This window comes from Hyaloscypha bicolor (assembly GCF_002865645.1).
Source record: "Hyaloscypha bicolor E unplaced genomic scaffold K444scaffold_117, whole genome shotgun sequence".
Classification (NCBI taxonomy): Eukaryota; Fungi; Ascomycota; class Leotiomycetes; order Helotiales; family Hyaloscyphaceae; genus Hyaloscypha; species Hyaloscypha bicolor.
Window position 1 is genome coordinate 779,958 of NW_020194619.1, and position 24,779 is coordinate 804,736.

Sequence of the window (24,779 nt, forward strand, 5' to 3'; positions counted from 1 at the left end):
TCGCCCTTCCCATGCCACATTTATCTCAGCTCCGTTATATCGTTCCTTGCCGTAGTGTTCATTTCCTCTTCTAGCTCTTCTACCTCTTCTTGACACTTGGACGAGGCTTGCACTCTTCGGCTCCAACCGGATGCATCATAACCTTATTCGGGTACTGTGGGGTATTGGTCGCATATCCTTTGCTCCAGTCATAGCTGACAGCATAAGCAAAGATTTGCCCACTTCGATCGAATGCTGTTGCTGAAATGGTACCGCCAGTAGTTGGATATCCCTTGAGTCTATGCTTGGCAACTCCATCCCAAAAGTGGAACGTGCCGTCAGAACCAGCGGTGCTGAACGTGCCGTGTTGAGGGTGGAAGGAGATGGCGTTGACCGAGTAGACGTTTGTCATATTGTTTTGAGGGGGATCTCGGTGGCATTTGAAGGAGAAGTTGGAACTATAGATGATCTGTTAGTTTTTGTATTGTGACATGGGAAGGTCGACACTCACGCTGCGTCCTTCTCTTCAACGTATTGAATGGCACATCGTCCCTCAATGCTTCCGACTGCAAAACCGGATGCATCAGGAAAGCAGCTAACAACTCTGGTCTGCCACTTCAACGGGCTTTGTATCGTCTTGTAGAATTTCGCAGGTTCACTCAAGTTGATGACATTAATGTATCGATCTGCCGTGCCAATGACTAGAAGATTCTTCTTCACATCCAAAGTATAGACTCGCTCCTGGCATTGCACGGTGGCAGCAGGTTGGCTTTGTCGCAGATCCCAGTACTTGACTGTCTTATCCCACGAGCCGGTCACGATCATCGGCGCATTCGATCCGGGGGGTTCGAAGTAACGAACACAGCGTATAGGTTGATCGTGCGCCGCAACTTGGGTAGCTGTGTTCTGGTTTGCTCCAAGGTCGATCACCTTGGCCATTTTGTCTGCTCCTGCTCCAACAACCTTCGTACCGTCCTAGTAGTAGTCAGCAGCTTGTTAAATAAAACCGTTATTTGTGGACTTACTGGAGACCAGTGGCAACTCAAAACCGGGGCATCATGTTCGAAGAACGCCTTCCCCTCGCTTCCTCCATTCTGAGTGATTGCATAGATCCGGACCTTCTTATCCCACGAAGCCACTGCAAGATGATCTGACTGCGGAGAGAACGAAAGGTCGGAGACACTGTCGTCAGGTGGGGATTGCAGAGCTACATCCTTTGACAGGTCACCAAGAGTATTGGCTTGACTCGTCGAGGCTGCGGATCCGAACAGGCCAGCCATGATGGAGGACTCTGCGCGATTTTGACGAGGGTTGCGAAACGAGTTGGTTCCCCAGCTTCTCCAAGTACGAGAGAAAGCTTGTTGTGATAGAGAAGCGTTCAGTTAGGCAGCTCTTTCAGGAAGTTTGATATCCAAATTCGCATCAGGTTGCGAGAGCCGCATCCGGCCAATGAGAAACCCCTGCGCTTTGTCGCGCTAACTTTAAGTTTCGCCGCTAACGGATTTTACACAAAAAGACGTTTCGCATGGGGAATTTTTCTTCCACCAACCTCTTCGCTCAAAGAATCGCATTCGAAGCACACAAACAGAGAGATCCTTTACAGGTCTCTCAGCTAGAGATAGCTGTCATGCTTTGGGAGAAAGTCCCCGGACACCCTTCATCTGAAGGACTGCGGAAACGCGTCGCCATAGAAGCGCTTTGCGACTTCTCCTCTGCCAATTTCTTGTTATTTCCACCACCCTATCGTCGTTTGCACTGCATTCTTGTCGACCTTGGAACCTGATTCTTAGCTGAGAAGACCACATGGATGAAGATATGAGTCCGAGCTTCTTGCGCAACGTTTCTCGGAACTGGGTGAGATGGGCTTGTGGGAGATGATTGGACTGTTCTTGGTATTACTTGGATGTTCTGGTACTTGGAGGCTTCTTCGTCGAGATTGACAGTTATGCGATTGCCATCTTGTGTTGTGCAAATACCACGAGTGGTAACTCGATGGGGCTTATTCTTGAGGCGAGAGGTTCACTTTTTTTCTGCTCAAAGTCCATAGCTTATGGAAAGCGGAGGCAGTTGCTTAAGATCAGACGCAAAATTTTACGTCTTCTTTCATCGGAAGATACTGTTCAGATCCACGGTACGCAGTCTCAGAAGCTCTGTCGAAGGAGCTGGACCCGAAGTCATTCACATGATGATTACCAAAATAGAGTCAAGCACTGATGTGTGCCCGTGTAAAAAGCGGTGCCACTGTTGATGACCATCTATGCGTATGGAATCTGATTTTAATAAAAAAGAGCCACTCCTTTCTTCATTTATAAGGTGTTCGGTTGGGTCTCAAGCCGTATTAGAAGTTTCCTTTTGTCGGGCCTGATTTAGCGTATATTACTTGGTTACATCGTGGAGAGCCAGCCCAGTACCATTTATTCAGTCACATATATTTCCGTCTGTTTGCTCATGAATCATTCGATGCTAGCCAGAGAAGGTGGTGTCGTTGGGTTTCCTTTCTTCGGAGCCTAGCGGTGGACAAAAAAGGCGGAACTGAATTTTCAATGTCCCAAGTCAATTGGAGTATTTCAGATACTTTCCGTACGATCGTTCCCTCGATTTATGGTACATCCAGATGGTGCTTTCTTCGATTGTCCGTGTGATCCCGGGACAATCAAGAAACCGTCTACTTTCAATGTCCAGCTTGATCAGGGACATTAAGAAGTAGTGGCACTCTGAATATTCACGCGAGGTAGTTTATTATAGCTTATATTACATATTTGGCCATGAGCCTAACGATGCAAAGCCAATCCTGCTTCGTCCATTCAATCATATCTTTCGTTTCACGACATAAATCATATATGTGCCTCTGACCAGACGCCATCCATGCCCCCTGTTATACAAAACTCACATTAACCCACCTAAGACAACTCGACCAACACCAGCCACCTCGCTCTTAACGCCCGTCCGACTACTATCTTCAAACTCCTTCACCACGCCTTGCACAATAATCTTCCGAACCCTGGCATCGGCCTTCGTGAACATTTCCGCGACACTTGGACTGCACTCCCTCGGCGAAGCCACCAGACTCATGAGCCTGGTATAACAATCAATAAGCACGTCACACAATGTCGCAAACGTTTCGTAGAAATCCGGATCAAATGGTAAGGAGGGTGTTAATAAATATGTATATTCCTCGCCGGGAAGCAGGTCAATCTCGCTGATTGGGAATGATGTTGCTGAATTTGTACCTCCCGAGGCATTGGTACCATTTGTGGATTTCGAGTCAAACGAATCGTTGCCCATTGGAAGACCAATATCGGCCGCCGAGCTTGTTCTCCGTCCCTTACTGCCCGTTGTAGTTGCACGCTTGAACATCTGTGGAAATCGACCTCGGGACAACGAGGAAGAACCGTCCGGTGGGTGCATTTGTTGGAAAGACTCGAATTCTGCTAGGAGAGCATTCAAGGTTTTCAAAAACTCTATTGGGTTCGAGGAATTGAGATCGAGAATCGTTGGGAGAGACAGGCCTAATAAGAGATAATTCGTGGCCCGCCGGGCCAGCTTGCGGGAATCGAAATATGGCATTCGCTGGAGGTCCGGCTTGTTGAATAATAACGTATTGAACCAGTAAACACGCCCATCATGTCTGTAGAGATGTCAGTGAGGTGTGTACTCGAAGAATTGTCAAGGTACTGACGCTTTTCTCAAGTAGTCTAACGTTGATATTCTCTTTGATGAGGTCTCCTGGATATGCTGGTATGTAATTGTCTCCAAGGTCGGACTCGGGGGCTGCATAGATGTAAACGCGGGCGTTCCATTGGATGTTATAGACTGGTAGCCTGTACTAGGCCTGACCAGCATGTTTGTGTACGGTGTCGTAGAAGTGAAGGAATCTGTGGGCGAAGGGGGAGACTGCGCAGCCTCCGCGCTGTCCACAACCTGAACGTAGCTGTCTGCAGACCTCGGCTGCGATTCGTCCTGACTCGCGGGGTGGAGCGCAGGAAGGGGATAGTTGTCGGTGTACCTGGTCGACGAAGAATTGGTGCGCCGTTCCGAAGGGAGATCGATTACGGCCGAGTTGTTTCGTTTCTTGGGGCTCTTGGCGGCCGAGAAGGACGACTTGCGACCGAAGGAGGAAATTTTCGAAGTCGTATAGCTAGAAACAGATCCGCTGCGGGAGGTGGGAGGGCCGTTGCTGGTGCTTGGACGCCGTGCAGACGTTGGAGTCCTCGAGGTCCCAAATACGCCGAAGGTCGCCATTTTCGATACGACGCTGGCCGGCAGGGGTCCCACTCTGAAAGTCTCGCAGCGCCGCGAACCCCTCTTCTCGCTGGATCGCGCTCAAGACCTCAGGACCCGGGAATATGGAGTTGTCGTTTGAGGGAGGGAAGGGTTCAGTAAATAAGGGCGATCTCCAAAGGAAGCGGTCCTCTCACTCTGCGCGTCTCAGGATCCAGCGCCAAAAGCAAGAAACGGGTTCGATTCTGGTAGCGCCAGATATACGGAGTCGGGGAACAGTGTCAGCGAGCTTCGCCAGCGAGCTTCACCGACTTCGGTAGGGAGCCATTTTCTTGTCATCAGAGGAGACCGTGATGGGCAAGCGGACAGGCAGCTTGCTAAATATCTGGATCCAGCCCTCCCATTGACCTCTACAGTATCTATGCTGGGATCATCCTCTGTCTGCTGTTATGAAGTTCGAAACCAGCTATAGGGGGTGTTGACAGTCAAGCCGCCGCCCAGCCCGTCCCAGTCTCCTCTCCCGTCGTCCCTGAGCCGGCCAGCCAGCCGAGCATTCGCGCGTCACGGCAACCCCTGAGCGAGCCCCTGGAAAGCGGTCTGGCGGCCGTCCACTATTCCGAACGCGTAGGCGGTGTAGATTGCCCCACCCTGGCGACGATCCAATGCAAATGTCCCCAAGCCGAAAATGAATTATCTTTCCTCGAACATCGAATGGAATATCACCTCGCCATGTCGGACAAGAAATTCGAGGATGCCGGCCCTCCGGGAGAGGCGGCCACGGAGATTCTCGATGGGAGGATCTGGATTGATGGCTGTTTTGACTTCTTCCATCAGTAGGTTTTGGGTCCGCGTCTTACCATTCGTCCAGCAGCACTCGCCCTTCCCCCCTTCGATCCCCTCCTCTTCCAACGAATTACCGATGCTAAGTCACCTGCATTTAGTGGCCATGCCGGAGCTATGCTTCAAGCGAGGCAGCTGGGTGACGAACTCTACGTGGGCGTCCATTCCGATGAATCCATCCTGGAGAATAAGGGACCTACTGTTATGACGTTACAAGAGCGGTAAACACAAACGTGCAAGGCTCCAAGACCATTCGCTGATTGCGTTTTTGAAGAATCGCGGCCGTCGATGCCTGCCGCTGGGTGACCCAGTCGGTCCCGTATGCTCCATATGTAACATCGTTACCGTGGATCTCTCACTACGGGTGCAAATATGTCGTCCATGGGGACGATATCACCTCCGATAGTAGTGGAGAGGACTGTTACAGATTTGTGAAGGCGGCAGGACGATTCAAGGTTGTCAAACGGACCCCCAGTATATCGACAACCGACCTCGTTGGAAGAATGCTTCTTTGTACGAAAACGCATTTCATCAAATCGTTGAGCCGACTTTTAGATGGCGAAGAAGGCTCGCGAACAGAAAGCGAGAGAAAAGCAGAAGGTGCAGCACTGACCGAGAGAATGCGATTGTATGCTTCGGATGAGACCGGCAAGCGTCCCGGCTCCAGTGTGTGGTTCTGGACAGCGTCGATCGAGGCCCGAGGGGACCATATAGAGGAGGAAAAGGGAGTCTTCAGCAGTCTCTGTCAAGGCTCTCAGCCAAAGCCTGGCCAGCGTGTTGTTTATGTTGACGGCGGCTTTGATCTCTTCTCATCCGGTCACATCGAGTTTCTCCGACAGGTGATCAAGGCCGAAGAAAAGATTGGCCAAGATGAGGGTTGGTATAGCACTGAGGCTATTCAGGAGCGAGTAGGCAAGGGTGGTGACTATGGCCCGGTCTTCGTTGTTGCTGGTGTTCATGATGACGAAGTTATCAACCACTGGAAAGGCGTCAATTATCCCATCATGAATATTTACGAGCGAGGACTCTGTGTTCTACAGTGCAGGGTGAGCTTTTCGGATTGTGGCTTGCGCCTTAAGCTAATTATGCTTAGTTTGTAAATTCGGTGATATTTGGGGCTCCTTTCATGCCAACTCGTGCATACCTTACTTCTACTCCGTGGGGAATGCCTCAGGCAGTCTACCATGGCCCCACAAGCTTCATGCCGCTTACCTACGATCCCTATTCAGCACCCAAGGTAATGGGAATCTACCGAGAAATAGGAGAGCACGAATATTCCGGAGTCAACGCGGGGCAAATTGTTCAGAGGATCTTGAAGAGCCGAGACATGTATGAGGAGAGACAGCGAGTGAAGGGTGTCAAGGGGATTGGCGAGGAGGCTCAGCGGAGAAGGGAGACCATGGAAGAGGAACAGCATTTAAAAGAAAAGGTGAACGCTGCTTAAAATTGGGCTAGTAGAATTGGGATTTAGCGATGGATAGTCTTCGGCGTTCAACACGTGCAAGGGATACCCAGAAGCTCCCTTTCAGATCTCGACGATAGAATAGAACATTAGATCATTGATGACAGCATTGAGTCTCGTGGCCACCCCAAAAACTCGACTTTCTGTCCAAGGCGAATATCCCAACACACTCCCCACAGCAAGCACAAGGTGGAAGCTGTAGATATTCACCTCTTCGATAATCAGGTAGCTCTGATGGTGGAAGGCTTTAATTTTGAGATACCTCACTGTCGTTTTCATTCGCAGAATCGACTTAAGGTTTGTTCAGGAAACAGATTGAGCAGCAGAGATGAGCTTGTCGGACTTGTCAAGGGCATACAAGGAACAGCTGCGAGGCGTACGGTGTTGTACTTCATCTCGTGGGTTCTTCCTTGCGCATCCGCTCGAATTGTCCGGTCAGCAGTGAAACTGGCTAATCGTCAGTGAGGGAAAAGTCGAAAAGGGGCCGATGTCAAGCGAAATCGGATTTCACACTCGGCACCAATTAAAAGATTTCAGATCTCAGATCCCGCCCCACTCATTATTATCCAAGGTCCATTATAGACTTCAACTGAACAGATTCCGAGCTTGCTTGTTCCGGAGTACCTTCCTTTCGAGTTCCTTTTGTAGTTCTCTTCAAGTCGATGTCCTTGAAATCCCTCGAAAATACATTTATTTGTATTTGACCTTACTGCATACAATTTATACACAAATGGTTAGCAAAAGCCGCTTCGATGTCATTGTCATGGGAGCTGGTGAGCAGAAACGCATCTGCTAACAATGTTTGCTGATAGTCTGGTCCTCACCCAGGTATTTCAGGCATAAACATATCTCAGTTGTCGACTGCTCATCCTCGACAAAAATAATTGCGTAGAGGGAACATGAAACTCCAGCACGAACTTCTATCAAAAACGGTCATCTCACAATGCAAACCCGTTAATCTTTGTCCAACTTGTAGGAAGAGGATATGATTCTTTCTGGACTCAATAGCTGGTTGGAACCGCCGAGTTCTCACATGTCCAAATGGCACGACCACCAAAGACAGAAACCTACCTTGAGTTCTTCAAGGCGAAGCACACTACGCAATACTTAGAAAGCTACGTGGATGTTCAAAACTTTGTGGCCAGCCTTTACGCGATAGACTCAGACTGGGAATTGAAGTAGAATTCGTCCAAAGAGATGGGTGGGGGTGGATCTTGTCTGCTAAAGAACAATCTACTGGGGTCAAGCAGAAGTATCGCGCCTCGAAACTAATAGTCGCAAGAGGCATAACATCCATTCCAAATATCCCCTCTCTACCAGGAGAGTTCGGTGACCCAATGATTCACTACTATGTGTATTCTCGAGCCAGTTTTACCGACTGAGCCGAGCTCTTCCAGGAAATTTTCGGATCATCTGGAGTTTTGTTGACACCCGGGCTAGATAAGGTTGCCGTGCTTGGAGAGGGCAGATCTTGAGTAGATATGGTCTACTCTGCCATGAAAGCAGGCAGGAAAGTTAATTGGGTTCTCAAAGCTACCGAAACATCTAGCCCAGGGTTTTTTCTCCCCCCGAAAGGGATAGGACCTTGCAAAAATGCGCTTGAGGCCGCTATGACAAGATTAGCATCGACGTTTACTCCACCGCCCATGAACGGGAATGGTTGGTGGACGAAGCTGCTCCATTCTATTAAGTACGGTGCCAAATGATGGGTGCCTTTTGGTAGACTGTGGACGCCTAGACCCGTAAAGAGGCAGATTTCGAAAGAAGGAAATCCTTACAAGGTTTCAATAAGTTGACTCCGCACTCGCCGTAAGAGTTGAGAGCACTGAAAGTTCCCTGCGGAAGTATCAACTGTGGGATAGAATATTCTGGAAAACGCTACTGGAGGTCTCCTCAACCATGCCTACTTCTTTGATACTATTGCGTCTGGAGTGCGTGTCCATTGCGGAGATATCCTCTACGTCAAACAGGGCTTGCCCTGTCTCACAAACGGAGAAGAAATTTCTTCCGATGCTATTCTCTGCGGCACAGGCCGGTAAGATTATTGTCACGGTGATGGAGGATAATTTCTGCGGGCGCGGAGAGCTGGGGTCCTGTTTGAGAAGCTATCATAAGTCTATGGCTATGGTATCTTAGGAACTAAGACAGCTCCGAGGCTCTCAACTGCTTCGAATGTCTCGGCATTACGGTGCTGATTCTCTGAGCAGGGTACCATCTTTGCAATTCTTTTCCCAAGAACTCCGCAAGGAACTTGGCTTGCCGCACACGTTCTGTAGCGAGTCCGATGAAGAGAAAGCACACTGGAAATACCTCAACGATGCCGCAGACCAACAGGTCGTCTCTTCTTTCCCACAGCTTGCAGATCCTCCCCCACACTACCACTACCAGAAACCAGTCATATCGGCCCCCCTATAGCCTGTATAAACTCATAGCGCTCGTTTCAAAATCCGCCGATGCCACACAGGATCCTTCAATTGTGTTCATTGGCCATATCGGAGTTGGAAATTATTTCCCTGCCGTAGGATGCCAGGCAAGCTGGGCAACAAAATATTTGGATGGAAAGCTGGCCGTCCCAGCGTGGCAAGCGCAGGAGCGGGAGATTGCTCTTTCCACAGCCTGGAATCGACGACGATATCTTAGTCGTGGAATGTAAGGAAACAACATGACTTTCGAATTGACCGGTGACATGGATAGCTTATTGGAGAATCTCGGGCAAAGCAGTCATCAGGGCTTCAGAAAAGACTTCCTTGTGCTCTGCAAAACCAGCGACTTTGCTGGTCTGAAGGATGAGTACATACGTACGTATGGCCGTGATGTTCAGAGTGAGAGTCGATGTACGAGCTCGTCAAAATAAATCTACCCCATGTTTTATTCTCTATTATGGGTTGAATTTGTGCGGACAGACGCATGAAAATGTCGATGATACTGCAGTTCCTAGGGTCGTTTAATAATCATCAATTGAAATTTCCCTAACGTTCGCTGGTATTAGCAACCCGAGTCGTCCACACTTGACGTTTAATTGAACGCTCTATGAAGGCGTTAGTTCCTGCTTTTGTGTACAGTCAGGGGTAGCGAGGTAGTCTCGGCACCCACCCAAGTCCTTTGATGAGTGAGCAACTTTTACAGTAGCTTCAAATACCCCGCCAAAATTTCTGGGATCTGAAAATTGACCAACACCTCCAAACTATGACTCGATTGCATAAGGAAATTTCCGCCCTCATCATCCGAGTGAAACATCTCCTCTTACCCATACTCGACGTCCGATAACGCATTCTCAAAATGCAGCTCATGTTGACCGGCGGGACCGAGTCTGTAAAGGCTCAGGTCGTGGACAAAGGCAGATATACCAATGCAAAGTTCCCACTGTGTACAGTTTGCTAACATTGTTCTTCTGCAGTACCGAAGCGGTTCAAGAACCTCAAGTTCGGGATCAACTCAAATCAAGGGATTGTCAACCAGGCCGTCCTCGAAGTCTCGGACCGAATGCTCTACGATGTCGAAAAGATGCGAAGGCCCGTTCAACATGGTGCATTGGACTCTAGATTAGTGGGACTCACCGAGTCTTAGTATGCTGGTGTTCTCTTTGGCTGATGCTCGAATCTATCAGGGCACCTCGAGCAAGACCGGCATCTGCGAAACCTGCGGTGAAGGACTCCAGAACTGCAACGGGCATTTTGGCCATGTCAGGCTGGCCCTTCCTGCATTTCACATTGGATATCTGAAGTTGGTTATGAATATCTTACAGAATATCTGCAAAGTATGCCGCCTCACACATTCAGAGGCATCCTAGGGTCTAATATTTGCCGTAGGACTGCGCAAGAGTACTGCTTACAGACACCGATCGCCGAAGCTTCCTGAAGGAATTACGAAGACCTGGGATCGACAATTTGAAGAGAACGCAGATCTGCAAAAGGATTAACGAGCAATGCCGCAAAGCAAAGATATGTCCACATTGCGACGCAGTCAACGGCCAGATCCGAAAGATCGGCGTGCTCAAGTTGGCTCACGATAAATACCAGGCCTACAACAAATCAACTGCTGCAAAGAAAGTAGCTCCTGCGAGTTTGGTCACTTTCCAGAAATCTTTCGAGGAGGCGAAAAAGAACAATACAGATCTTGACAAGCATATGAAGAAGGCTATGGATGATTTGAACCCGCTCAGGGTCCTAAATCTTTTCAAGATGATTACTCCAAATGACTGCGAGCTTTTGGGCATGAACCCTGCCGAAGGCAGACCAGAAATGTTTATATGGCAATTCGTGCCGGCACCTCCTATTTGTATCCGCCCTTCAGTCGCGCAGGAGAATGCAAGCACCGAAGATGATCTCACAACCAAATTGGCTGATATTGTCCATATCAGCTCCTTGATTCGTGCGGCATTGCAAAAAGGACAGCCAGTGCAAACCATCATGGAGCAATGGGACTACCTCCAGTTGCAAATTGCCATGTATGTGAACAGCGACGTCCCTGGTCTTCAGCAACCTGGTTTCGGAAAGGCTATTCGAGGTTTCTGCCAACGGTTAAAAGGAAAGCAGGGTCGATTTCGTGGCAATCTATCAGGGAAGCGTGTCGACTTTTCAGGGCGAACTGTCATTTCGCCAGATCCAAACCTGGGCATCGATCAGGTTGCAATTCCAATACTGGTTGCTAAAAATCTCACATACCCGGAACGGGTCCAACGGCATAATATCGAGAAGCTGAGACGGTGTATTTTGAACGGGCCAAATATCCACCCTGGAGCTCAACAGATTCTCAAGAAAGACTCAGACCACAAGATCTCTCTGAAATTTGCTCGAAAGGAAATCGAGGCAAAGCACCTGAGGATTGGAGATGTGGTGGAGAGACATCTCGAAGACGGTGACATCGTTCTCTTCAACAGGCAGCCGTCGCTCCACAAACTCAGTATTATGAGCCATTACGTCAAAGTCAGACCGTGGAGGACCTTCCGTCTGAACGAGTGTGTGTGCAATCCGTACAACGCCGATTTCGATGGCGACGAGATGAATTTGCATGTCCCCCAAACGGAAGAGGCAAGGACAGAGGCAATCAATCTGATGGGGGTCAAGAACAATCTCTCAACACCGAAGAACGGAGAACCGATTATTTCGGCGACCCAAGATTTCATCACAGCGGCATACCTTCTCAGCAGCAAGGAGAACTTCTTCGATCGAAAGACCTTCACCAATCTCTGCATGTACATGGTAGATGGAAATGTCCACCTTGATCTACCACCTCCTGCAATCGTAAAGCCGCAGGCCTTGTGGACGGGAAAGCAAGTTTTCAGTGTCCTCATGCGACCAAACAAGTCATCCCCAGTCAAAGTCAACCTCGACGCAAAATGCCGAGATTACAAATCCGGCTCCGGCAAATGCCCAGATATGGATCCTAATGACGGCTGGCTGGTAGTACGCAATTCAGAAGTTATGTGTGGTAGAATGGACAAGACAACTGTGGGTTCTGGGAAGAAAGACTCCATATTTTACATTATCCTTCGAGACTTCGGCCCGGATGAGGCCGTTCTAGCGATGAATAGGCTTGCGAAGATCTCTGCGAGATATCTTACAAACCAGGGATTTTCCATCGGTATCAGCGATGTTTATCCATCACAGAAGCTCACGGACAAGAAGCAGGCACTAGTTGATAAGGCCTATCTGGAGTGTGAGCAATTGATCCAGACTTTCAAGGAAGGCAAACTGGAGAAAGCTACAGGGTGTAACATGGAGGAGACTCTGGAGAACGCAATATCTGGTATTCTCAGCAGAGTTCGACAGCAAGCCGGCGAATACTGTATCGAAACCCTAAGCAAGTGGAACGCCCCACTTATCATGGCCAAGTCCGGATCCAAGGGATCAAACATCAACGTCGCGCAAATGGTGGCAGTTGTCGGCCAGCAGATTATTGGGGGACAGCGTGTTCCCGACGGCTTTCAAGACCGAAGTCTTCCTCATTTTCCAAAAAATGCTCGTCAGCCCCCATCGAAAGGCTTTGTCAAGAACAGTTTCTTCTCGGGCCTCACACCCACAGAATTTCTGTTCCACGCCATTTCTGGACGTGAAGGCTTGGTCGATACTGCCGTCAAGACTGCTGAGACTGGTTACATGTCTCGAAGACTCATGAAGTCTCTCGAGGATCTGTCTACGCAGTACGACGATACAGTGCGGAACTCCTCGGGCATAATTGTTCAGTTCCAATTTGGAGCTGACAAGCTTGATCCTGTCGACATGGAAGGCAGTGCTGTCCCTGTCAACTTTGAGCGGACATGGACCCATGCTGAGACTCTTACCTGGGACAACGACGAGCGTTGCATGTTGCCGTTCGAGATTACAGCAGAATGTAACAGGCTGTTGGCTAACCAAAAGTCTAAGTATGCCCGAAAGGGCCTGCTCGAAGAGTCTCTCGAGTACGATGACCAAAGCGATTATGCGATTGACGAGTTTGAAAGCGCTCGAGGCTTTCTTGCCACCATCACCAAGTTTGTGGGCGGTCTAGCTTCGCGCATGGCCAGAGTACGACGACAAGCAGGGCTACACGATTTCGAGGATGATCCAATGTTAGCGAGAGACTTTCTTGAAAGGAAAGAGGATCAAGGGAGGCGAGACCAAGTGGAACGTGTTGCCAAGGTTTCGCTGTCGACTTTGAAGGTGTTCATCTCGCTCTGCCTGGACAAATATGCCAAAGCCCACGTTGAACCTGGTCATGCCGTCGGTGCCGTCGGTGCTCAATCCATTGGTGAGCCAGGAACTCAGATGACCTTGAAGACCTTCCATTTTGCTGGTGTTGCCGGCATGAGTATCACGCAGGGTGTCCCACGTATCAAGGAGATCATCAACGCGTCTAAAGCTATCAGCACTCCCGTCATCACCTGCCCCTTGGAGAACAACAAGCAAATTGAAGTTGCCCGCGTGGTGAAGGGTCGTATCGAGAAGACTTACATCTCCGACGTTGTCCGCTTCATTGAGGATATGTGGTCGGCAAAGAAGTCAACGCTTTGCCTCTCTGTCGATACCGACGTACTCAACGACATGCATCTCGGCATCACTGTGGAAGATATTGCCAGAACGATATGCCAGAACCGGAAGCTGAAGATTCGGTACAGCGATGTGACGGTCGTCAGCGATTGTATATTCATCAATGTCACACACGAGAATGGTGGAAACACGGGAGGACGTGGCGCTGGTGCGAAAAGCAAGCCGAGCCTAGATGAAGGTGGATCTGATCTTTTACTTCGTGTCAACCATTTGAAGCGCGCTTTGCCTTCTTTGGCAATCTCAGGCTATCCAGACGCTACTCGGGCTATCATCCAAACATCTGAGCAGAGCGAGCATACGGTACTTGTGGAAGGCTATGGCCTGCGTGCTTGCATGACAACGGAGGGCGTCATTGGCACCAAATGCACAACCAACGGTGTTATGGAATGCCGCGAAGTGCTTGGAATTGAGGCAGCACGTACTACTATTGCCAAGGAAATCGGCCTCGTAATGATTGAGATGGGTATAGATCCTCGCCACATGCAGCTTCTCGCAGATGTCATGACATACAAGGGAGAAGTACTCGGTATCACACGGTTTGGTCTGTCCAAGATGCGAGATAGTGTGTTGCAGCTTGCTTCCTTTGAGAAGACCCCGGATCATCTCTTTGAAGCCGCCGCAGGAATGAAGTCCGACATGATTGAGGGGGTGAGCGAATGCATCATCATGGGTCAGACTATGAGTGTGGGCACGGGAGCATTCAAAGTCGTTAGACGACTGGGTCTCAATCCGGAGGATACCAAAAAGAGGGCCACTGCCTTTGAGGATGCGTGGACGTGGGATCGGGCAGAGCGGAAGATGCAAAAGTCAAGTCGAGTCGAACTCTAGGCAAAGTGGTTTGGTCTTCATAGCGTTGCAGAGCTAGATGGAGTTTTGTCCTTGGAGGAAATCAGCCACCAGAAGATACCCCCTGGCCGCCAATACGGTTAGACAAATGTATAGAAGAGACGAGATAAAGAACAGTGATACATTTTTCCGCTCTTGGAATATGTTACACATCTCGTGAATCATGCTACTCTGAACTCCCCGCTTATCCCTTCGAAACTCGTGATTGCTCCACCAACAGCTTTCCAATCTCCGTAGTATTTCACCCGATACTGACCAGGCTCGACCCAGTCTTCAGTCTCCCAGACTATAGTCACCTCACTCGTACCTATAATCTCGCTGGTTCTCTTCCAATTGAATATCAAGCTCCAATCACCATCATCCCTGACCCTCGACCACTTTCCGTGCTCGGCATCCAGCTTCTCGACTGCGGCGTAAGTCTGCTCGAGACGAAGAGAGTTGCGAGGATTTGCGCCGACAAAGGTAGCAGAGACTAATGAACCAATTGAATATGATGGCTTCACATCTTCCTTCACATCGCCGAAGTGCTTAAACATCGGTGTTCCATCAAAAACCACCCCTGTGATGAAAGAAAGTGACTTATTTACGTTGTCAGGGGGAAGTGGCCCAGGAATAGGTTTCGATGTTGAGGATGCACCGAGATGGTGAAGATATGTGAGCGTCAAGTTGATATAAGCGTTCAAGGTGTATGGGCCGTAAAGTGTAGAGGCCCCTTCGTATCTCTGGATGCCATACTCCTCTGGTGTAGCGATATAATGGGTATAGCTGTTGGCAGGCCCTCCTAGAACGACGATCGGATCGACTTTGGACGATCCAGACAATGCCGAAGATGCAGCTGAGTCGTGAATCGCCTCTTTCCACCGGCGTCCTGCCATCGTGGTGGCTTCTCCAGGACTGACGATTATCACCAGTTGTCCGGCTCGCAGGACTTGCACATCGACAACATTGGGAGTCCATAGATAGGGTGTAGTGATTTCTCCAACGTCAAGTAGGATAGGTTTAGGGAAGTGGCATCGCTTCTGGTGCTCACTCGGCTCTTTGATGAAGCCAGAGACCACTCTCCAAACGGGCGAAGCATTTGGGGTGTTGGGATTGTTTTGTGTAAAATCAAAAGCCCCGGGCCCATCGGATGTGCCAGCAGCAAAGGAGTAACCTAAAGCGGCCGGGCAAGTATTCACATAGCTTCCGTTGGCCAGAGGGAAGCTGAAATTGGACATATCCTGGAAGGTATGGAATGACTTCACCGTGTGACCCACGATAGGAGTGCCAACCGAGTCAAGAGAGTCATAAAGCTTCCTGGCTGGTTCGAATTGCCTTTTCCCAATCTCATAGCAGGAGGAGGCGCCATTGTCAGGGACTCGGAAGAAGGGGCCACGAGCATGGCAGTATTGGCTTTTGCCGTCGCTGCATGTGCTGTTCTCCAAACTACACTGCTTGCCTGATCCATCCTCGCACCATGCCCCAAGCACGTTTGGACTGGTATCCCCAACACTGGCTTGTGAAAAGCCGGCCACAAAACCGTCAGCCACACTATCTTCCTTGGAGAAGCTTTTCTCAAACATATCAGCTGCAACCCCCTTATTATCCCCAGAGATGAGTGTGTTATTGCCCAGCATCGACGTTCCGTGGGTAGGGAACCACGTCAAAACCCCAATACTTTTGCGATCAGAGGCACGCTGGAATTTGAGGAGAGTCAAGGTCTTCTCAACTGAGCCATCATCTTCAGTGCTTGTATTGTATTTGCTCCTTTCTTTAGCTGGGTTTGCAAGATATGCATACAAGCTGCGGTTGATATTTGCGTCCAAGACCTTGGTAGACCCGACCGTCAGGTAGCCAGGCTGCAGGCTTGTGTGGGCTCTTTGAATAGACAGAACCGCACCATCAACAATGGCCTGGTAACTTTGCTTATCGAATCCCTTACTAGTGATTTGTGGGAGAAGATAATTTAGCCAAGCTCCTGGTCCAGAGTGGGAATGGGTGCCAGTTACGGCAACATTGTGCTGTCCATAGACGGCAAAATCGGAACCCAAGCTGGCCAAACCTTTAAGAATCCCGTACCTAACGGCTGTATCACCAGATTGCGTGTCCAGAACAAGATAGACAAATCTATCTTCCGGATGCCGAACATCTCCTACAATGAAAGCTCGCGAATAAAGTCTTTGACGGAGGCCGCTACCCACTTGCTTCGTGTCTGCGTAACCCATCATATTGATTTCCACTACGGGACTAGAGGAGTCAGTGATCAATCAGACCTGGAAGAGCTTTGGATTCCAACCCTGTGATGTCCGCCTTCCCTACTCCTAACAAGTATTTGTTTCCCTTTGCGCTCTCATGCTCATTTCTATTTCCATCTTGGTTGGTCGTCCTCCAGAGCCAGTTTGCTTCGAGACCGCCGTGAGATAGGCGCACGAAAGCCATATATCCTAATACCACGGTCGCAACAAGTACTGTGGCCTTGATAGCCTGACGTCGCCACCTGGACGCTTGTTGCCTCCATCTTGGTTGAGGCTGGGAAGGGCCGGCCTTCGAATCATGGAGCTGATCCATGGTACTTTTAAAAAATTATGTACTTCGCAGTCTGTCAGCCCTCGCACAGGGCGTTTGCGTAACTAGGTCATTGTCCAGTGTCGATGAGCTCGCAAGTGATTTGGTAGCTCCCGCAACTTGACCTGCCGTCGCAGCCTCATGCGCGAGGCTGCAAATTTTACACAAACCCAACACCAAGACAATTCGATCACCAAACACAAACCGGCGCACAACATGTCACTCACAAATGCTATCCACGACTCCCTCCCCTACATTGACGCTGAGCCTACGCCTTCAGAGCGTGCCGCCGCATTGGCCCTCATCGTCGAAGAAGTCGGGTCAGAACAAACAGACAGCCACCCCTCCCTACCCCCCTTAGCACCACAGCACTTTTCCCCTCTGATCGAATCAGAGCTCCTCCGTATCGAGAACAAACAGCCCCTCGCGGCCATTGACCGCAACCGTTACGAAGCTATCGAGCCGCCTACTACGTCCCCGCACAGCGATGGAAGGCCTCCAGAAACTTTGATGGCCTGGAGGGAAGCATTGCAGAAAGCCTACACGTCACAATCCTACCTGGTCGGACGAACAACAAATTTAGCATTGTTGGAGAAGTACGGGAAGAATGCCTGGCTGATTGGGAATGCACAGCTGGAAGATGTGTTGAGAGGACTAGAGATGGAGTTGGGGGAGAGGAAAGCGGAGGTCGATGGCGTTGTTATTGAGAGGAAGAATGCACAGGAGGCTGTGGGTGGTGAGGTAAAGGGCTTGGAGGAGGCATGGAAGAGGGGCGTGGGTAGGGTGCTGGAGACCGAGGTTGCGGCTGAGGGCGTAAGGAGGGAGATTTTGGAGCAGAGAAGAGAGGGTGCACGATGAAGATCCCAGAGAATCCTTCATGATGGGAAGGATTCGCGGGATAAATTTTTGCGCGGTTTGGCGTTTTAGAGAATTGAACACTGGTGCTAATGTGGCGGTCACTTCGCCCAATTACCAAAAAGTTCAGATAGAATGTTAAGCATAGTTGAAGTGTCATTGAGCTCTTTGCATCAAAGGTATCTGAGCCACAGAAGCCATTGTATCATGAACAAACGTGACCCCGTGTCTAACGCCTGTCAAATCGATCCTATCCCGAAGTCATTTCATCGTTACTTCTTGTGAAGTGGATCAATCTCCTCCACACCTTCATACTTCGTTCTTCTCATAATGCTTTCAACAGGACCTAGCAGTCTCTGGAAGCCGTCCTTTCCTAGTGTAGCTACTTTGACCTCTGTTTTACTGACCACACTCGCCGCTCGTGGGGCGTCGTTCAATAAAGCCAGTTCTCCAAAGTAGTCTCCCTTCGCGTATTGTTTCACCGATTGTTGCGTACCAGCTTTATACGCCTCGGCTTCGCCACTTTCCAAGAGGTAGAAAGCTTCCCCTGCATCTCCTTCTTTAATGATTGCCGTGCCAGCAGGGAACTTTTGGGTCTCCAGCGCATCCGCAATCTTGGATCGCTCGTAGCGAGTTAAAGTCGAAAGAAGTGGAACCTCTTCAAGGAAACTCTCGTACAGCCGACGGCGCTGGAATGTAGAGTCCATGAGAATCCGGCGAAATGTGATACGATCAAGAGCCCACAAGGTACAACCAGCTTCAGCAGACATAACAGTGGCTGCTCTTGGGGCGTTATACATGAGAGCAAGCTCACCAAAAGATCCACCAGGCTCTATCGTTGCCACCTTCGAACCAAGACCATCCAGACCTGGTTGCAAAGAGCCGGCAGGGTTGACGTAGACGTCGAAAGAGCCTTTTTCAACGACATAGAAAAAGTCACCCTGATCGCCTTGTGTGATGACCTAGAAGGGTTCTAATTAGCGAAAAGGGAAAAAACACCCTCCCCCCCGGAGATGCTTTCGGCGGGAGTCTCTGCGACTGATGTCAATGAAGTTCGACATACCTTGATCCCTTTAGCAGGAATTGGTTTCTCTACTAGCGCACCCAAGACCTGAGAGCTTTGCTCATCGTCAAGGTGACTAAAGAGGAAATTTCCGGAGATAGATTTCTTCAGTCTTGCTATCTGATCTTCCGATTTGGGGTGGAAGGGTGGCGACCAATTGTCATTGGAAGAAGCCGTGGGGTTAAGAGACTCCGCAGAGACTGAAGTGCGTCTTCCCATACCATAATGTGCTGGGAAACCTTCGGAGCTCGTGGGCTTGAAGGAGGATGGTGGGCCATCTCCAGAAGCATCCCCGCCGAAGGGGGCGCCGAAAGTCGAACTGCCTCCTTTGGTGAAAGCAAAGCTTGAGGTCGTGGGAGATGTGATGGTATCGTTCTCCTCTTCCTCCATCACCTTTGAGATTGCACCAGAGCTCATTTGCTCCTTCCCCACACCAGTGCCGTCACCGCCGAAGGGGTTGGCATTGGTGCCGAGTCGACCCGGGAACGTACTTCCGGACATCTTGGGATGTCGGTCGGTAGACAAAAGGAATTGAGCGCGCTCGGATTCGAGTCGACGGCTGAAATAGTTGGCGCAGAACTGAAGGATATCGGCGGGATCAGTCTTCAGGACCTCTCGGTTGAGGGATTCGATCTCTTCGAGGTATGCAGATGGTAATGACATCCGTCAGGCCTAGGGTAGGACGAGAAAATTCAATTCTTCTTTTTACCGTGCTCGATGCGTCTGTGTTTGCCTCAAGGTGCACGTAGATGGTCGACAGCGAGGGTTGGAGGAAGCTCTTGTCGTCGTCTGAGGTTGCCGAGTTAGTCAACAACGATGAAGTGTAACAGCACAATTACGAACCGTTAATTGCTCGGAAGGGATGGCGGGGAAGGAGAGAGTACCTACGGTGTTGTTGGACTGAGAGCCGGGAAGCTCTGCAAGAAGATCAGCACAGCTCGTTTCGTCCCAGCAGAACAAAGCAAGCAAGCAAGGAGTGTGAACCGTGGGGCTGCACTGCAGTGTTTGTACTGGACCAGACTGGTTGTAGATGTAGGTTTGATTGCGAATTGGAAGGGGACGATACGGGGGCAGATGTCTTTCGAGAATTCAAGTCTGCTGTTCACAGCAGGGCGGCATGAGTTGAGCAGGGCAGAGCAGGGCTGGGCTGGGCTGGGCTGGGCTGGGCTGGGTGAGGGGCGAGGGGTGAGTGGTGCGAGGTGAGAAGTGAGTGGTGAGTGGTGAGTAGATGAGTCAAGAGAATGAGTTGAGTTGAGCTGAGTTGAGCTGAGTTGATTTGGGCTGGGCTAATTTTAAGGAGGGGAGGGGAAGCAGGACGATCGCTTGCTCGTCTTTGGCTTTGGGGGCAGGAGCGAAGGCCAATTTGCGAACCGTGCATTGATATGCGATGGAAGTTCGTAATCGAAGCCTTCGAGAAGCCATCTAGAAGGCCGAAGGAGCCTGCATGTCGTGCACGACGACGTCGAGGCGGACGCAGGGCAGGCAGGCAGGCAAGCAGGCAGGCAGGCAGTCGCCCGCCACCGCCCAGAACCGCCCGCCAGGAAAATGCAAGAGGCGTGCAAACGCGAACGCGAACGCGAATGCAAATGTAAATGCAAATGCAAATGCAAATGTAAACCTCGCCAGCCAGAAAGGCGGCCAGCAGCGCACTGCGATTGTCTCGGATCGCACCGGCCACACAAATGTCCGTGAGCTGGGAGGCGAGAGGAGCCGGAGAGCGAGGCTGGCCGGGATGTAAGGGAAATAGAAAACTGGTAACCACATAAATCATTTCAGGATTACTACACCGTCTATATTATTAGACAAAGACTCATAAACGGCCACTGTATTATTGAGACAAAAAGCCTCTCGCAACTGTTTCTACATCATTACTCACTCCTCTGGCGGAAACACAAAACTTTTGCGCAACCCAAATTTTTGAAATACATATATTAGTTTAACCCCAAATCCCAATTAACTAGTATTATACAATACCTGCGATCCAGAGCTATCTTTTGAGACGCGTCAAGCATTCGAAATAGCGAGAAGCAGAGTATTAATGCCAAAATTAGGAAATCTCATTCCCGAGAACATTCTCGACTACATAATCCGACTTCAAGAATTTCACGAAGCATTATTAGCTAATACCAGGGATAGAATCGGAAATAGTAAATACCTAAAGACACTTATTAAAGTTATTATATACATAGCAAAGCTCGCTGAGCATATAAAGAATACTACTAAGCGCGAGCAGAAATATGCCCTTCGTATAATTAATAACTATATAAAAGACACGTTTACTATACTAAGGAGAATTAATTAATAATGCAATAATCTTAGCCAGGGTTTATAGATACGTTTAGTATTAATAACTCTAGTAGAGATCAAGCAAATAATTACAAAAGTAGCCAGAAATATAACTCGGAATATCCTCCTTATAGTAAGTATTAATAGCCCCGACCTCAATAATAATAATACTACTACCCCAGACCTAAAGAAACTCAAGCTATATATTATAATCTCTAATAATAATATAGTAACTAGCCTGAGAATATATATAAAGAAGAAAGCTTATATTCACGAATTAATTAACTAATATCTTACTAAATAAAGGTTATATATTACTATAGTAGCCGTAAGATAACTTATATTAGGTAATATTAATATTTTTCTATAATTAGCTACTAATAAATAGGCCCTTATTAACTCTATATTTATATAGCTCCAAATTTATAATAAGAATACTCGAGTAGTTCTTTATAATATATACTAAATTACTATATATAATATCCCTATTAAGTTAATTAGTATAATTATAGAAGGCAAACTTAAGGTAATAAAGAATATTAGATTCTGGAACTCGCATATTCTCTATAAAAATTATTATATTAACTTTATTAGCTAGATTAATAAGAGATCTAAAGCTAATAAGAAAAAGAAATAGAAATATACTTTTATTATAATATTTTTCTTATATTCCAAAGATACTAATATTACTATTAATAATAACCTTATCCGGGCCAGAGATAGCCTCTTATATAAGGTATATAATAAATAACTTATCCTGCTATAATACTTTAATTACTTTATATTTAGTTATAATAAAACCCAATATAGGAATTTTACTAAGTATATGTTTTATATTAGGCTATATAAGAAATCGGACTATTCAGACCTAAAGATTTACTAGTATATAAACTATAAAGCTGTATATAGTATAAATAGTATAGTATATCCCGAGAAAAAGTATATATAAGATATTCTCTAATTAAAGAAACTTATAAGAGAAAGATATAATATCCCTAAGCTATATAAACTAATTATAAGACAGATATAAGATATGGGAATTAGCTAGATCCGGAAAACTATTAGTAATATATTTAAAGAAATTATATTTCTAAATAAAATAATATTAATAATAATAAATAGCTAATAAATAAGCCATGCCTTACCTATAAGAGAAAATACGCTAGTAATACTAAGATAATACTACTAAACCAGGGAAATAATACTACTAATATTTCTACTAAGGAACTTTAATATTATCCGGGACCTGGATATAAACGGGAGCCAGGAAATAAGGTAAGAAAGTAGTAATAAGGTAAGTAAAGCAAATTACTAAGTAATTATTAACTAAATAACTAAACTCCTCCCAAGAATATAAGGCTCTCTAGGGAATATTTAATTATATCCGGGAGAAGCGGTACTAGCCTAATAAACTAGTAGTACTATATCTTTTTTAGGGGAACTAGATAAAGTATTTACTCTTAAAAACAAACCTAAAATATCTCTAGCCAAACTAATAACTAACCTAGATATGGAACTTACTAAGATAAGAGCGAGAATTAAGGAGCTAGAGGCTTATAAAAGAAATATTATTAGAGCCATATAAATAGAAATATTAACTCTCTTATTTAGAACTAATAAGAAAAGGAAATAGGTAAAAATTAATAATATAATAAATTAGGAAGGAAATAGTTAAAACTATAGTATAGATACAGGAATAAGTAATAATAATATAACTAGTAATACAGAAAGTAGTTCCGAGTTATTAAGGAAAATAATAATTAGATTATCCGGATAACTTATTAAGGTAATAGACCTATATACTAAGTATTAGGAAGAAAAGAAAAATAAATATAAGTAAGCCAGATTATGAACTAAGGTTAATATCTATAAAACCCTAGATTCTCTAGGCTTAAGAAGCTATCTATATTATTATATGCCTTATAACTTCTACTAGTAAGACTTATCTAGCTCTAGTGAAACTTTATTATTAACTAACTCTACCCAAGTTAGTATAATAGATGAATCTGAGAATAAACTTAGCTTATATACTTTATATCTAGCTAATAACTCTAAGAACTTATTTAAACTCTCTAATAATATCCAGATTTCTTATATTAGAAAACAAGTAATTACGAGTTATAAATATAACTACTAATAATAGCCTCCTAATATATCCTTAGAGCAAACCTCTTTTACCCAGGCTTCTCCCGTTATAATAATCATATCCCGAACTTAAATAGAACCTCCTTATTATTTTCTAGCTAGCCCCTATTTCTTTTCTATAATACCCAGACTACCTATACTAAGGTAGCTAGAAGCTTAACTAGAAATAGACTAGAGCTTTCCCTATATCTAATAATAAGAATAGCCCTATTACTAATTCCTAATCTAGTCTAAGCAAGTAGCCTAACCCCTATTAGTAGTAGATCGAGTTCCCTAACCCTATTAAGGAACTTATTAGACTTAAAGTTTAAGGGTATATAATTTATTATCCCGGAAAAAAAAAATTATATTTTAATTCTATTATTTACTAGTTTCAGGTTATAATATATAATATAGACAGGAACTATAATATTACTATTTCTCTTTTTAATAATAATAATATCCTTAATATTAATATAATTAATATCTAAGAGCTATAGCTTAATATAATTCAGGTTAAGGCAGGCTTTATCTTAATATATTAAGGTAGCTATACTAACTAGTTCTAATATATTATAGCTAAGCTAAACTTTCTAGATATTTTTGGAAATAATATAATTAATATAATAACCTATATTAATAGATATATTTATAACTAGTTTATATAAAGAACTATATATACTATTACTTATATCCTATAAATCCAGATTAATATAGAAGGAAATAATATTAATATAATTAATATTTATAAAGCCTATAGCTTTAAGAAAACTATATTAATCTAATAGTAAATAGCTAAGATAATATATTAAGTAATAATAAGAATAATAAATAGCCCTGAGAGAGACTAGCTTAAGTCTATTATAAGTAGTATTAAAGTATACTAGAGCTTTTATAATAATAATAAAACCTATAATTATCTTATATTTAATAACTTTAATACTTACTATTATAACTAGGCAGGCTACTAACTCTCTAATAATAGTAAAGATATAGCCCTTATCTAGTCTATAAAAAACCTTAATCTTGTTTTTTACTTTATAATAGATATAATTACTCGTATAAGAAATATAATAAGGAAAGAATAAGACTTTATTCTTAATCTTATCTGGAATAATTATAGCCTAAAATATAACCTAATAAGTATTAAGACATATAATATATAAGATTACTTCTCGGATTATTTCCCTATTATTACCTACTTTCTATTTGAGAATCTACTTAATAAAGACCCTCTAGTTACTAATAAATAAGCTAGAAAGATATAAACTAAAATAAATTAGGCTATTCTTATTAATATTCTTAAGACTAGCCTTAAAAAGCTTAAGATAAATATTATTACTATTTATAATAAACTTCCCTCTATTATTAATAGTATATATAAATATCTAATTTAGGTAGTTATAATAGTAATTAATGCCTTAATACCAGATACTTATATGTAATATATATAGAATTATATATAACTTAAGGGCATATAATAAACCTCGGATATTACAGGTATTAATTAGAGAAATTAGAGGCCCTCCGA

General features: G+C 46.0%; 8 protein-coding genes across 8 annotated transcripts; 4 read left to right on the forward strand and 4 right to left on the reverse strand.

The window, feature by feature from the left end:
- Positions 1–79: 79 nt before the first annotated feature.
- On the reverse strand, positions 80–1,259 carry K444DRAFT_535167 (putative poly(A)+ RNA export protein; the record flags this gene model as incomplete). Its single annotated transcript, XM_024875267.1, has 3 exons — positions 80–437; positions 491–954; positions 1,005–1,259. The coding sequence occupies 3 exons, from the start codon at positions 1,257–1,259 to the stop codon at positions 80–82; spliced, it is 1,077 nt and encodes a 358-aa protein (XP_024733881.1).
- A 1,606-nt stretch (positions 1,260–2,865) lies between these two features.
- Positions 2,866–4,221, reverse strand: K444DRAFT_534953 (uncharacterized protein; the record flags this gene model as incomplete). The annotated part of the gene is made up of 2 exons (XM_024875245.1): positions 2,866–3,607; positions 3,659–4,221. The coding sequence occupies 2 exons, from the start codon at positions 4,219–4,221 to the stop codon at positions 2,866–2,868; spliced, it is 1,305 nt and encodes a 434-aa protein (XP_024733882.1).
- Positions 4,222–4,979: 758 nt separating this feature from the next.
- On the forward strand, positions 4,980–6,628 carry K444DRAFT_615428 (phosphoethanolamine cytidylyltransferas-like protein). The gene is made up of 3 exons (XM_024880727.1): positions 4,980–5,261; positions 5,315–6,086; positions 6,134–6,628. The coding sequence occupies exons 1-3, from the start codon at positions 5,158–5,160 to the stop codon at positions 6,482–6,484; spliced, it is 1,227 nt and encodes a 408-aa protein (XP_024733883.1). The 5' UTR covers positions 4,980–5,157; the 3' UTR covers positions 6,485–6,628.
- A 2,006-nt stretch (positions 6,629–8,634) lies between these two features.
- K444DRAFT_615429 (uncharacterized protein) lies at positions 8,635–9,253 on the forward strand. The gene has a single exon (XM_024880728.1). The coding sequence runs from the start codon at positions 8,675–8,677 to the stop codon at positions 8,915–8,917; it is 243 nt and encodes an 80-aa protein (XP_024733884.1). The 5' UTR covers positions 8,635–8,674; the 3' UTR covers positions 8,918–9,253.
- Positions 9,165–14,358, forward strand: K444DRAFT_632136 (beta and beta-prime subunits of DNA dependent RNA-polymerase; the record flags this gene model as incomplete). The annotated part of the gene is made up of 4 exons (XM_024883447.1): positions 9,165–9,300; positions 9,900–10,048; positions 10,110–10,259; positions 10,312–14,358. The coding sequence occupies 4 exons, from the start codon at positions 9,165–9,167 to the stop codon at positions 14,356–14,358; spliced, it is 4,482 nt and encodes a 1,493-aa protein (XP_024733885.1).
- Positions 14,359–14,537: 179 nt separating this feature from the next.
- On the reverse strand, positions 14,538–16,794 carry K444DRAFT_535348 (neutral/alkaline nonlysosomal ceramidase-like protein; the record flags this gene model as incomplete). Its single annotated transcript, XM_024875281.1, has 2 exons — positions 14,538–16,602; positions 16,652–16,794. The coding sequence occupies 2 exons, from the start codon at positions 16,792–16,794 to the stop codon at positions 14,538–14,540; spliced, it is 2,208 nt and encodes a 735-aa protein (XP_024733886.1).
- Positions 16,795–17,136: 342 nt separating this feature from the next.
- K444DRAFT_534381 (uncharacterized protein) lies at positions 17,137–17,778 on the forward strand (the record flags this gene model as incomplete). Its single annotated transcript, XM_024875211.1, has 1 exon — positions 17,137–17,778. The coding sequence occupies one exon, from the start codon at positions 17,137–17,139 to the stop codon at positions 17,776–17,778; it is 642 nt and encodes a 213-aa protein (XP_024733887.1).
- A 128-nt stretch (positions 17,779–17,906) lies between these two features.
- Positions 17,907–19,842, reverse strand: K444DRAFT_41839 (putative camp-dependent protein kinase regulatory subunit). Its single transcript, XM_024872684.1, has 4 exons — positions 19,682–19,842; positions 18,839–19,627; positions 18,083–18,737; positions 17,907–18,025 (listed from the first exon to the last, which is right to left on the reverse strand). Exons 2-4 carry the CDS (start codon positions 19,499–19,501, stop codon positions 18,015–18,017), a joined length of 1,329 nt encoding a protein of 442 aa, XP_024733888.1. The 5' UTR covers positions 19,502–19,627; positions 19,682–19,842; the 3' UTR covers positions 17,907–18,014.
- Between the last annotated feature and the right edge of the window lie 4,937 nt (positions 19,843–24,779).

Coding starts and splice junctions, on each gene's coding strand:
- K444DRAFT_615428 (XM_024880727.1), top strand. CDS start 5,158: ATGCTTCAAGCGAGGCAGCTGGGTGACGAACTCTACGTGGGCGTCCAT. Junction 5,262..5,314: donor GTTATGACGTTACAAGAGCG/GTAAACACAAAC, acceptor GCGTTTTTGAAG/AATCGCGGCCGTCGATGCCT. Junction 6,087..6,133: donor TCTGTGTTCTACAGTGCAGG/GTGAGCTTTTCG, acceptor AATTATGCTTAG/TTTGTAAATTCGGTGATATT.
- K444DRAFT_615429 (XM_024880728.1), top strand. CDS start 8,675: ATGTCTCGGCATTACGGTGCTGATTCTCTGAGCAGGGTACCATCTTTG.
- K444DRAFT_41839 (XM_024872684.1), bottom strand. CDS start 19,501: ATGTCATTACCATCTGCATACCTCGAAGAGATCGAATCCCTCAACCGA. Junction 18,738..18,838: donor TTCCTGCTAAAGGGATCAAG/GTATGTCGAACT, acceptor GAACCCTTCTAG/GTCATCACACAAGGCGATCA.